At 35.7% G+C, this 13674-nt stretch overlaps 1 protein-coding gene across 7 annotated transcripts in view; it reads left to right on the forward strand.

Moving 5' to 3' along the window:
• Positions 1 to 13674, forward strand: part of MNAT1 (MNAT1 component of CDK activating kinase) — a 221178-nt gene that overhangs the window by 85966 nt on the left and 121538 nt on the right. For 2 of the 7 annotated variants that reach the window (XR_006060530.2, XM_060418141.1), the window contains exon 7: positions 1900 to 1993. The exons of the other annotated variants lie outside the window; for them this stretch is intronic. Coding sequence is in view for 1 of the 2 variants with exons in the window: in XM_060418141.1 (XP_060274124.1) it covers positions 1900 to 1993 (94 nt within the window). In the remaining variant the exon portion in view is untranslated. The remainder of the gene's footprint in view (positions 1 to 1899; positions 1994 to 13674) is intronic. 7 annotated transcript variants of the gene reach the window in all.

The following is a 13674-nucleotide window of genomic DNA, read 5'->3' on the forward strand; positions in this document are numbered from 1 at the left end:
ACTTTGTTTTGTATAATTGTGGTTATGTGGGCACCTGAAAAATAGAAAATATTCATGATCTATTTTAAGCTTACAAATGTAGGAAGTTTGAGCATATCTTTACATAATGTAGGGGGGCTTCCCTGGTGGCTCAGAGGATAAAGCATCTGCCTGCAATGTAGGAGATCCGAGTTCGATCCCTGGGTTGGGAAGATCCCCTGGAGAAGGAAATGGCAACCCACTTTAGTACTCTTGCCTGGAAAATTCCATTGACTGAGGAGGTTGGTAGGCTACAGTCCATGGGGTCGCAAAGAGTCAGACACGACTGAGCGACTTCACTATGATTATTTGGATGATTAAAATATGTATATAAAATACTAAACCAAGTGCAACAGTCATTTTACAAGTAATGCTTTTTGTTGTTACTATAATTTAAATGTCTAAGTGAATTATAATCTCTGTACATTATATAATTAAGTAATATATATTTTTAGGATTCTTGAATTTTGGGCAATTTTATGATAAATTTGGCATATTGATATCCTGGAAATCTGTGGCATTGCTTTGACCATAGTATTTTGTTCTACAGTTTTTTGCAATTTATTTTTTAAATTTACATACAACAAAGGTCATTCTTTGTGATGTATAGGATCTTGCCAGATGCAGAACAGTATAGCGATCGTAAAATCATAATGTAGAGCAATTCCATCACTCCTCAAAATTCTTTCATGTGAGTTGTTTCCTTAGTTATGATTATCAACCAGACTGCTGTAAGTATTTGCTTACAGTTGTGTAGGTAAGTTTTAATTTGTTGTGGGTAAATACTACTAAGAAGGAGATTGATGATTTATATATTAGAAAGATATATTTAGCTTTGTAGAAAATTTCCAAACTGTTTTTTAAAGTGCCTGTGTCAATTTGCATTCCTGTCAACATTGAGTATACAGTTGCTGTGCATCCTCAGCATTAAGAATTTTAGTATTGTAGGCATTCTAAACAGGTGTATAGTGGTATCTCATGGTTTTTAATTTGCATTTCCCTGATGACTAATGTTGTTGAGCACCTTTTTGTGTGCTTACATTTCATTTGACCTTAGTATTTAGCTTAATATATTAGATATCTTTCCAGATAGTGTTGTGACCTTGTTATTTATTTTCTTTCTTCTTCCCTTCCTCTCTTTTTTACAACCTTTTGTTTGGTGAAATGTAATGCAAATATACAGAAGTGCACGGAACCAAACCATATAGCTTAGTGAATTATTACAAAGTGAATATCTGTGTAACCATCACATGGCTAAAAGAAAAAAGTATTCTAAATGCTCTTGGAGTCCTCCTCATGACTTCTTACATCTAGCCTGCCCCCCACACCTTTCCCCCAAAATAGGCACTGTTGTCTTCTATGGCAGTCCCTATCTAGCTCTTTTTTTTTAAAATTTTTTTATTAGTTTTTTATTTTTTAAATTTTAAAATCTTTAATTCTTACATGCGTTCCCAAACATGAACCCCCCTCCCACCTCCCTCCCCATAACATCTCTCTGGGTCATCCCCATGCACCAGCCCCAAGCATGCTGTCCTATCTAGCTCTTTTAAATAACTTTAACATCTAAGCATGTATGCCTTAACCTGATTAATGTTTTGCTTGTCCATCTTATATTTGTGGGATTCATCCATGTTTTTGTATATAGATGTAGTTTTTTTTTTTTTTTTTCCACTTTTCATTGCTGGGTAATGTTTCATAGGAGGACTATACTGTATCCATTCTACTGTTGAAGGATGTTTAGGTTGTTTTGAGTTTCGGTATTATACATTATGCTAACATTTTTATATATATTTCCCCGTGCACATGTACAGACATTTCTTGGTGGCTATTCACCTAAGAGTAGAATTACTTGGTCATGGTGATTATGTATGTTAATTTTAGGAGATACTGCCAAAACATTTTCCAAAGTGGCTTTTACCAATCGTACTTCTACCAACACTTGTGCCTTTCTGTTTTTTCCACTGTAATCATTCTGGTGAGTATTTATGCTTTGTGATTTTAATCTATACTTTATTTCACTGATCACTAATGAGATTGAGCATTGACTCTCCTATTTTGTGAAATACACGTCTCTTGCTCATATGTCTAAGTTCTTTTTATGTTGTGGATCTGTTAGTCATGTATTTTAAATAAGTTTTGTCACTTTGTAGTGTTTTTCCACACTTAAGGGTTTGTTTTGAACTCTGTTGTTTAATTTTGTATTATCCATCTGAAATTGGTTGTTTTTTTTTGTATGGTGGGAGGGAGGTTACTTTAATGCTTTTTGAGATTAAAGTAACTTAAGTATGTGATGGAATACTTATTATTTAGCAAAATTTGGCATTCGGTTCAAGGACATGGTGAAAATTTTAAACGAAAGTTTTTATGTGGATTGATTATATTACTGAATGTGGAGATTGATATGTAATATAGATGAAAATCTAAATGTTTATGAAGTTAAGAGTTTGCACTTTTTGGTAGAATCATTCCTAAAATGCAGGGTGAAAGTAATATTTATTGAGCGCCTATATCCCAGGAGTTGATTTCATTGAACAGATGTTGGCAAGGATCCCAACATTGCTTAAGACTTTAAGACCTGTGATAGTTTTCTTTTAATAAAAAGTAGCATGTTTTTGTTTTTATATCTCCATGAGATAGATGATATTTCTATTTTTGCAGATCTGCAAACTGAGTCTCAGAGAGGTTAGATCATGTATAAAAGATGGCACTGAAACTCATTCTTTTTCTTTTGTATCTTATTTAATTAATGAAAATGCTCAAAATACAAAACATACATTCTTCCTCATTTGAGGATAGCTAGGATTTCAGCTATTGCCTCTTGTAGCGGACTGATTGTATGGAGGGTACCTAAGGGACAGGAGTCAGAGCAATGACCTTTTCTTTTCCTGAGCTACTGTACGTAAAGAAAAGTCAAACACAAGACAACAAATGAAGTCAGATTTGCTGAACTTGGAGGGGATCCAAGGAAGACATATAAATGTAATTAAGGTTTTTGGAAATAAAGCCTTTGCCGTGTGACTGAGAAGACAGGATTTATTTATTTAGTAAACCTAAAGAAATATGAAGGGTTAAAAATTGGCATAAAATAATTAGTATGAAATGAGGATTTAATTATTATGTATTGAAATATGTAGAGTTGAGATTGAATATGTTTTGGTTAGGAGTGTTCACAGAGTGGTTGGATTTTTTGAATTTTATTTCCTAGAATTTAAACTCTCAGTGACTGGAACATGTTGGGGTAGAGTATTAGAAGAATTATTTATGTATAATTTGTAACTTGAATATCTAAGAGAGTTCCACTTAGTCACTGTTTTATATATGAATAGGAGAAACTTTAATTTGTATTTATTTTGTCTTCTCTGTGGAGATAGTTCTTTGCGCTCCTAAAGTAGGAATTGTAACTTTGTTTCTCAGTCGTTTGCTAGTTGCTGCTGCTGCTGCTGCTGCTGCTAAGTCGCTTCAGTAGTGTCTGACTCTGTGTGACCCCATCGACGGCAGCCCACCAGGCTCCCCCGTCCCTGGGATTCTCTAGGCAAGTTATTTTAAGCTAATTGGTTCAAATTCCAACAATATAATTTTAGTACCTCTGTTTCTTTTTTATTTTACAAATAATTCTAATTATATTTTCCCCTAAAGAGTAGATGTGGTTACCATTATTACATCATTCCTGTTTTGAGGCAGTGAAGAGATCTCAAAGTAATAGTTTTTCCTTCCCATTTATTACCAGCCTGTATCATTAAATATCCATACAGCATATCTACAGATTTAAGTACTAAGTCTTAGTCTTTTGAAAGCAAAGAAAGACACCTCTATCATGTAAAATTAGAAACCAGAATCTAAGGCTGGGAATCTGGCACTTCTTTAGACGTGATGGTGTTTTATACTTTGCTACACTTTTGTGTGCAAACGGGAAATAAACTGAGTCACAAGAACAACCTAAGAATTGTTTTTAAGTATAGCTTTTGTTCCTTTTTTGTTAATTAGTGGGGGGCAATATAGGGGAGCATGTCATTTGTTGTCAGAGGTAAAAGCAGTTTGAGTATTTTAACCTTGATGTTTAAAATTTTTATTTTATGTTATTTGTGGGTAAGCCAGAAGGGAGCTCATTTGTAATATAAATTCGCTTTTCTGATTTCAACAAATAGAATTTAGTTGTTTTCATCAAGGATTGCTTATTATTCGAACTCATTTAAAGATTGAACTCATTGTTAACATTTATTTATAGAAAATTGATATCCAGTTGTATCTGAAATAAAATAAAAATTTTACTGAGTAGTCAGTTATGTTCTAGCTGTAATTGTGCTGGATAGCTTAAGCATATTACCAGTTTGCTTGAAAAACAAAAAATAAAATGACCAAATAGAACTAAATCTATTCTTAACAAATAATTTCCACTTTTCTGGCAACTCAGAGTGTAGAAACCAAAGAAGTCATGTGAAAATGCAAGTAATATTAGAGTTAATGATTTTGTCTACAAATGTGTTTTGAAATGTAAGCCAAATTAACATTAAAAATGGTCTTAGCAATTCTTACACATTTATGAAACTCATAGATAAATGATTATGTCTTATAATTAGATATGAGGTGATTACTTTCTTTTAGCATTTAAATGTCTCCAGGTATTTTGTGTTATTTCAATAAAATTGTAGTATGTTCTAATTTTAATTATAGAAATCTGTGAAGTTTTATATAAAATAAAAGTTTGGTTAATATCATCATTTTAAAGGAAATGTAGATTCTTATAACTTAAGATAATACTGTAGTGAGTACCTTAAAGTGACCTAATTAAATATTTTTATAAAATGAACAGCCACTATAATTAAAATTATAAATTTGAATTTTATTAAAATATTTTAATTGAATTAATTTTATTGAATATTTTAGAATTATTTTAAAAGTTTTGTTTTGATATTATTATAAGGGGCTTGAATTATGACTTCTCTACTACATACATATTAACTGTATGACCTTGGGCGGATCTCTTAACCTCTGTAAGCATTAATTTATTCACTTCTTAAGAACTTAGTTTTAATGTCCTTGTCTGAAAATTCCATCCTGTCATTTCTCAATCTGCTTCGATTGACAGTTTTTCCCTTCCTGGTGTGGGTTATGTATTTCTGCCTTGTTTTTGAATGCCTGGTAATTTATGACATTTCATTAAATATTTTCAGACTTTGGGGTTGTAGTTAAGTTACCTGCAGTCTGTTAGATCCTTGCATGGATTTCTTTTAAGCATTGTGTGCTCTTGCCTGGAGAATCCCAGGGACGGGGGAGCCTAGTGGGCTGCCTTCTATGGGGTCACACAGAGTCAGGCACCACTGAAGCAACTTAGCAGCAGGGTCTATAAAGTGAAAGTGAAAGTGAAAGTGAAGTCACTCAGTCATGTCTGACTCTTTGCAACCCCATGGACTGTAGCCTATCAGGCTCCTCCATCCATGGGATTTTCCAGGCAAGAGTGCTGGAGTGGATTGCCATTTCCTTCTCCAGGGGATCTTCCCGACCCAGGAATCGAACCCGGGTCTCCTGCATTGCAGGCAGACGCTTTACCATCTGAGCCACCAGGGAAGCCCACCAGGGTCTAAGAAGAGATGTAAATATTAGGCTAATTTAGCTCTACTCTGAAGTTACACTGTTTTGAAGGCTCTGTATGTGATGTCACATGTATTGAGAGGCTTTTTTCCCTTGTTTATTGAAACAAGTTTATTTTTTCCTTTGTTTATTGAAACAGTTTATTTAAACTGTTCTGGTCCTATGAGTTTGGGGAATTTTTTGAGCTATTTCTTTCCAGTTATTTTATTTGTTGTAGTTCAGTTGCTAAGTTGTATCCAACTCTTTGTGACCCCATGGACTGCAGCAGGCCAGGCTTCCCTGTCCCTCACTATCTTCCAGAGTTTGCTCCAAATCATGTCCATTGAGTCAGAGATGCCATCCAACCATCTCATCCTGTGTTGTCCCCGTCTCCTCCTGCCCTCAACCTTTCCTTGCATCGGAGTCTTTTGCAGTGAGTTGACTCTTCGCATCAGGTGGCCAAAGTATTGTAGCTTCAGCTTGAGTAATTCACACTCATGTGCACATCACCCAGGCAAAAGTTAAGGACATCCTGCAGATCTCTAGAGCAGAGGTGGGCAGATATACAGCTCCACCTACCACCTGTTACTGTAACTACGTTTCATTGGAACATAGCCATACTCATTCATTTCTGTATTGTCTTTGTCTGCTTTCATGTTTTAATGGCAGAATCAAGTAGCCTGCATGTAGCCTGCAAAACCTAGAAAATTTATCTACCCTTTACAGAAAATGTTTGCAACCCCTGCTTTAGAGTTTTCTCTCTGTGTGCAGCATTTTCTTTTCTGGTAATCTAACCTTTAAATTACAGCTACCTCGACAGCCCTAAAGTGTGCTCTCAGTTTCTTTGACTCCCAAGCTTTGTTTGAGTTCCCCTTCCACACATCATGGCCTGGAAATTACCTCTGTGTAGTACACCAGAGAAATACAGATATCTCTTCATTTCCTTTTCCTTGGGGATCAGAGTCCTGTACTGACTGATACTCAATTTCTAATTTCTGAAAACCATTGATTCTTATAATTTTTTTAGTTTTTTAGTTGCTTAATTAATGTGGGGAATGGTCTGGCTAGTCCTTTTATAGTAAAATGGTCATATGCTGAAGTAGCAGCATAATATTTTGAGATTCATTCATGTTTTTTGTATATCAGGAATTAGCTTTTATTGCTATATAGTATTCTGTTCATTTGAATATACCAGTTTTGTGGTTCTGTTGTTGACAACTACCTGAGCTTTTTGCAGTTTTTGACTGTTATTAAATCTTCTATGAACTTTCTTATATAAGTTATTTTTGTAAAAACATGTTTTATTAATTTTTTTACTTTTTAAAATTTGACTGTTTTAGAGTATAATTCATTTACAGTGCTGTGTTAGTTTTAGGTATACAGGTGAGTTATTCAAGTATATATATATCCAAATATATATATGTGCATATATATATATATCCAAAGATATACATATATTTTTCTCAATTTCTTATCCCATATAAGTTATTACAGAGTACTGAGTGGAGTTCCCTGTGCTATATAGTAGGTCCTTGTTGATTATCTATTTTATATATATATATATCCATATATGAAATAGTAATGTGTATATGTTAATCGCAAACTCCTAATTTATCCCCCTCCCTTCCCCTTGGGTAACCATAAGTTTGTTTTCAAAGTCTGTGAATCTCTTTCTGTTTTGTAAATGTTTACTTGTATCTTTTTTTTTTTTTAGAGTCCATGTATGAATGACATCATATGGTATTTGTCTTTCTCTGTCTGGCTTACTTTGGCTTCTAAGGTGGCTTAGTGGTAAAGAATCTACCTGTCAGTGCAGGAGATGTGGGTTCAACCCCTGAGTTGGGAAGATCCCTCGAAGTAGGAAATGGCAACCCACTCCAATATTCTGTGGGAGACTATATACTCTGTCCATGGGAGAATCTTAGTGGCTGTAGTCCATAGGGTCACAAAGAGTCTAACGCAACTGAATGACTGAGAGAGCATGCATGCATACACGCTGCAAATGGCATTATTTCACACATTTGTATGGTTAATATTCCATTGTGTAAATATATCACATCTTGTTTATCCATTCCTCTGTTGACGGGCATTAAGGTTGCTTCCATAATGTACCTATTGTAAATAGTGCCGCAGTGAACACGGGGTGCAAGTGTCTCTTCAAATTATAGTATTTTCTGGATATATGCCCAGAAACAACATTGCTGGATCTTCTGATAGTTCTGGTTTTAGTTTTTTAAGGAACTTTGATATTATTCTCCACAATGGTTGTACCAATTTGTTATTGTTGTTCAGTCACTAAGTTGTGTTTGACTCTCTGTGACCCCACAGGTTGTAGCACGCCAAGCTCAGCTTGCTCAATTAATGTCCACTGAGTCGGTGATGCTACCTAACCATCTCAACTTCTGCCACCCCCTTTTCCTTTTGCCTTCAATCTTTCCCAGCATCAGGGTCTTTTCTAATGAGTCAGTGCTTCGCATTCTGTGGCCAAAGTATTGGAGTTTCAGCTTCAGCATCAGTCCTTCCAATGAATATTCAGGGTTAATTTTCTCTAGGATTGACTGGTTTTATCTCCTTGCAGTCCAAGGGACTCTCAAGAGTGTTCTCCAGCACCACAGTTTAAAAGCATCAATTCTTCAGTGTTTAGCCTTCTCACAGTCCAGCTCTCACACCTGTACATGACTACTGGAAAAACCATAGCTTTGACCAGTTCACTTTCCAACCAATACTGTGACAGGGTTCCCTTTTCTCCACACCCTCTCCAGTATTTATTATTCTTAGACTTTTTGATGATGGCCATTCTGACTGGCCATTCATGTGCCTCTTTGCCATCTGTATGTTTTCTTTGGGGAAATGTCTAGTTAGATCTTATGCCTATTATTTGATTGGGTTGTTTTATTTGATATTGAGCTGCATGGGCTGTTTGTTTATTTTGGAGATTTAATTCCTTGTTTGGTCACTTCATTAGCGAATACTATCTCCTATTCTTTTTTTTTTCTATCTCCTATGGGTTGTCTTTTAATTTTGTTTATGGTTTCATTTGCTGTGCAGAGGACTTCCTTTGTGGCTCATCTGGTAAAGAATCCACCTGCAATGTGGGACTGATGGGTTTGATCCCTGCGTTGGGAAGATCTCCTGGAGAAGGGAAAGGCTACCCACTCCAGTATGCTGGCCTAGAGAATTCTGGCCCAGAGAATTCTGGCCCAGAGAATTCCATGGACTGTATAGTCCATGGGGTTGCAAAAAGTTGGACACAACTGAGCCAGTTTCACTTGCTGTGCAAAAGTTTTAAATTTAATGAGGTCCCATTTGTTTATTTTTGTTTTTATTTTCATTATTCTAGGAGGTAGGTGCTGTGATTTATGTCAAAGAGTGTTCTATGTTCTCCTCTAAGTTTTATAGTATCTGGTCTTATATTTAGATCTTTAATCCATTTTGAGTTTGTTTTTGTGTGTGGTGTTAGAGAATGGTCTACATTCTTTTACTTGTAGTTGTTCATTTTTTCCCAGCACCACTTATTGAAGAGACTGTTTTCTACGTTGTATATTCTTGCTTCTTTTGTTGTAGATTAATTGACCATAGGTGTGTGGGTTTATATCTGGGCTTTCCATCTTTTCTACTGATGATGTAAACACATGTTTTAAAGTCTTAGTTCAGAATATGAGTGAAATTTTTTGTTTATAGTATATGTATTTACATTTTAGAAGAAAATACCGATCATTTTTTTCTGTGGCAGCTGCACAGCTTTATACTCACACCAGTAGTGTGAGAGTTTTGATTACTCCACTTGTTGTCATTACTTAATGCTGTCAACATTTTGAATTTTAGCTCTTTTGGTGCGTGTTTAATGATATTTCATTGTGATCTTAATTTGTATTTCCTTGAGAATTAAAATGTTGCATACAAGTTTTTTGTCAGACAATCTGTTTTACAAATAATGTCTCCCAGTCTGTAGCTTACTTTTTCATTTTCTTTAAAGAAAAGTTTTTTATTTTGGGCCATGTGTTTTGCGGGATGGCCTTGACACATCTTAGTTCCTTGACCAGGAATTGAACCTGGGCCATTGGCAAGGCCCAACCATTGGCAAGGTCCAAATTCTCTGGACTGCCAGAGAATTCTCTACATTTTTGTTTTCTTAGTGGTATGTTTTGATGATCCAATGTTTTGATTTTGATTAAGGCTCATGTATTTGATTAAGGCTTTTTTTCTTTTAAGGTTATTCCCCTTCTATTTTCTGTAAGTATAGAAGTGAAGTGAAGTTGCTTGGTCGTGTCGACTCTTTTAGACCCATGGACTGTAGCCAACAGTCATCCGTCCGTGGGATTTCCAGGCAAGAGTACTGGAGTGGGTTGCCCTTTCCTTCTCAAGGGGATCTTCCTGACCCAGGGATCAAACCCAGGTCTCTGGCATTGTAGGCAGACACTTTATCATCTGAGCTACCAGGGAAGCTGTAATCAACCTTTAAATTTCCTAAAGTCAAAAAATATTCTTGTATTTGTAAGCTTTATGGTTTTTTATTGTATAGGTAGATTCTTGATCCATCTTGGATTAATTTTTATGTGTGACGTAAAGTACGTATGGGGTCGAGTTTTTGCATATGACCATCCAGTTTTTCCAGTACTGTTTGTTGAAAATACTTTCTTTTCTCCATTGGGTTGCTTGTGTACATATGGTGCCTTTATTTAAACTTATTTGATTGTATGTTACTTCTGTTCTCTCTATTCAATTCCAGTAACTCAGTAACAAATCAAAGTCTTGATTTGTTATTCAGTTGCTCAGTTGTGTCTGACTTTTTGCACTCCTGTGGACTGAAGCACGCCAGGTTTCCCTGTCCTTCACCATCTCTCAGAACTTGCTTAAATGCATGTCCATTGAGTCAGTGATGCCATCCAACCATTTTGTCCTCTGTCATCCCCTTCTTCTCCTGCCTTCAGTCTTTCCCAGCAACAGGGTCTTTTCCAGTGAGCTGACTCTTCGCATCAGGCAGTCAAAGTGTTGGAACTTCAGCGTCAGTCCTTCCAATGAAGATTCCAATGACTATTCAGTCCTTGCAATGACTTTCCATTAGAATTGACTGGTTTGGTCTCCTTGCAGTCCAAGGGACTCTCAAGAGTCTTTTCCAATACCACAGTTCAAAAACACCAATTCTTTGATGCTCAGCCTTCTTTATGGTCCAGCTCTCACATGTGTACATGATTACTGGAAAAACCATAGCTTTGACTAGATGGACCTTTGTGGGTAAAATAATGTCTCTGTTTTCTAATACGCTGTCTAGTTGGTCATAGCTTTGCTTCCAAGAAGCAAGCGTCTTTTAATTTCATGGCTGTAGTCATTGTCTTCAGTGATTTAGAGCCCAAGAAAATAAACTCTGTCACTGTTTTCATTGTTTCTCTGTTTGCCATGAAGTGATGAGGCCAGATGCCGTGATCTTCTTTTTTTGAATGTTGAGTTGTAAGCCAGCTTTTTCACTCTCCTCTTTCACTTTCATCAAGAGGCTCTTTGGTTCCTTTTTGCTTTCTGTCATGATGTTGGTGTCATCTGCATATCTGAGGTCATTAATATTTGCCCTGGTAATCTTGATTCCAGCTTGAGCTTCATCCAGCCCAGCATTTTGCATGATGAAATCTGTGTAGAAATTAAATAAGCAGGGTGACAATATATAGCCTTGTACTCCTTTTCTAATTTTGAACCAGTCCAGTGTTCCATGTCCAGTTCTAGCTGTTGCTTTTTGACCTGCATACAGATTTCGCAGAAGGCAGGTAAGATGGTCTCGTATTCCCATCTCCTGAAGAATTTTCCACAGCTTGTTGTGGTCCACACAGTCAAAGGCTTTGGCATAGTCAATAAAGCAGAAATAGATGTTTTTCTGGAACTCTCTTGCTTTTTCTGTGATCCAATGGATGTTGGCAGTTTGATCTCTGGTTCCTCTGCCTTTTGTAAAACTAGCTTGAACATCTGGAAGTTCACAGTTCATGTATTGTTGAAGCCTGGCTTGGAAAATTTTGAGCATTACTTTACTAGCATGTGAGATGAGTGCATTTATGGTAGTTTGAACATTCTTTGGCATTGCCTTTCTTTGGGATTGGGATATAAACTGACCTTTTCCAGTCCTGTGGCCAATGCTGAGTTTTCAAAATTTGCTGGCATATTGAATGCAACACTTTCACAGCAGCATCTTTTAGGATTTGAAATAGCTCACCTGGAATTCCACAACCTCCACTAGCTTTGTTGATAGTGGTGCTTCCTGAGGCCCACTCGACTTCACATTCCAGGATGTTTGGCTCTAGGTGAGTGATAACACCATTGTGATTATCTGGGTGATAAAGATCTTTTTTGTATAGTTCTTCTGTGTATTCTTGCTACCTCTTCTTAATATCTTCTGCTACTGTTAGGTCCATACCATTTTTGTCCTTTATTGTGCCCATCTTTGCATGAAATATTCCCTTGGTGTCTCTAATTTTCTTGAAGAGATCTCTAGTATTTCCCATTGTATTGTTCTCTATTTCTTTGAATTGAAATAAATTTATTCCAATTTACTGATAAATAAATAAATTTATTTGATAAATAGGTAAATTTGCAAATAAATAGACTTATTTCTTTGCATAGATATAAATTTATTTGATAATTATTTTATAAATAAATAAATTGATAAATAAGATAAATTTATTTCTTTTCATTGAAATAAATTATCCTCTATTTCTTTGGCTTGAAATATTTCAAGGAAATAGTTACTTGAAATTTCATTTTTTGTGTGCTTATTCCAAGTGTCAACTTTTTATGTCTTGTGCTCTGGCTCACTCTACTTATTATTTTTAGTAGTTGCTTTTATTGGTTTTTTTGGGGGGGTATTCATGCCACGTACATGTGGAGACAGTTTTACTTCTTTGATTCTGCCTTTTTTTCCTTTGTCTTGCCATGTTGCAATGCCTTATTCTCTACCGAAAGGGAAAATCATTTAGTCTTTGAACATTATATATCATATCTGTCATAGAATTTTCATGATGCCTTCAATAAGAGGCAAGTTCATCTTATTTTTTGTGTACAGTAAATTTAGAAAATTTTTGAAGGGATATTGAAGTTTTTCAGATGCTTTTCACTATGTTGAATATGATTTTTCTTCATTGTAGTATATTATATTTTTAATGTTGTTAGTTAAATTTTCAAATGTTAAATTAGCTTTATGTTACTGTGATATATTCTACATCATTCTACATAGTTGTGATACATGTATATTTAATTTGCTAGTACTTTTACTAAGAATTTTTTCTGTCTGCATTTATGGGGAGTATTGGTCTACAGCTTTCTTTCCCTTTAGATGTCTTTGTCTGTGGTATCAGCGTAATACTGGTAACAGTCTTACCAGTAATGCCTGGATCAGTTTTGTCAGCTCAGTTGGTATTATTTGAAAGTGGGGTCTCCTCCCCTATATTTGAAAGAGTTTGTAAAAGGTGGTGGTGTTTCTTCCAAAAATGTTTATAGAGTTCACTATCAAAACCAATCTGGTTCTCTAATTTTGTTTGCATGTAGGTTTTTGGTAAACTAAATTTATATAAATAGATGTATGCTATTAGATGTTCTTTTTTCTAAGTTGTCATTTTCAAGAAATTTGAGCATTTCATCCAAGTTATCATATATGTTGGCATAAAGATGTTTGTAATATTCCCTCAAAATTCTTTTAATGCATGCGTTAGAGTAATATTTCTTTTAAAATTTCCAGTATTCTCTTTTATTTTATTAGATCTAGCAAGAAATTGTTGATGTATTCAGTGAATCAGTTTTTTTCTGGAACAGGATTCAGTTCAGTTCAGTTCAGTCGCTCAGTCGTGTCCTACTCTTTGTGACCCCATGAATCGCAGCACACCAGGCCTCTCTGTCCATCACCATCTCCCGGAGTTCACTTAGACTCACGTCCATCGAGTCCGTGATGCCATCCTGCCATCTCATCCTGGGTCGTCCCCTTCTCCACCTGCCCCCAATCCGTCCCAGCATCAGAGTCTTTTCCAATGAGTCAGCTCTTCGCATGAGGTATCCAAAGTACTGGAGCTTCAGCTTTAGCATCATTCCTTCCAAAGAAATCCCAGGACTGATCTC

The sequence above is a fragment of the Ovis aries genome, chromosome 7 (genome assembly GCF_016772045.2).
Source record: "Ovis aries strain OAR_USU_Benz2616 breed Rambouillet chromosome 7, ARS-UI_Ramb_v3.0, whole genome shotgun sequence".
NCBI classification, from domain to species: Eukaryota; Metazoa; Chordata; class Mammalia; order Artiodactyla; family Bovidae; genus Ovis; species Ovis aries.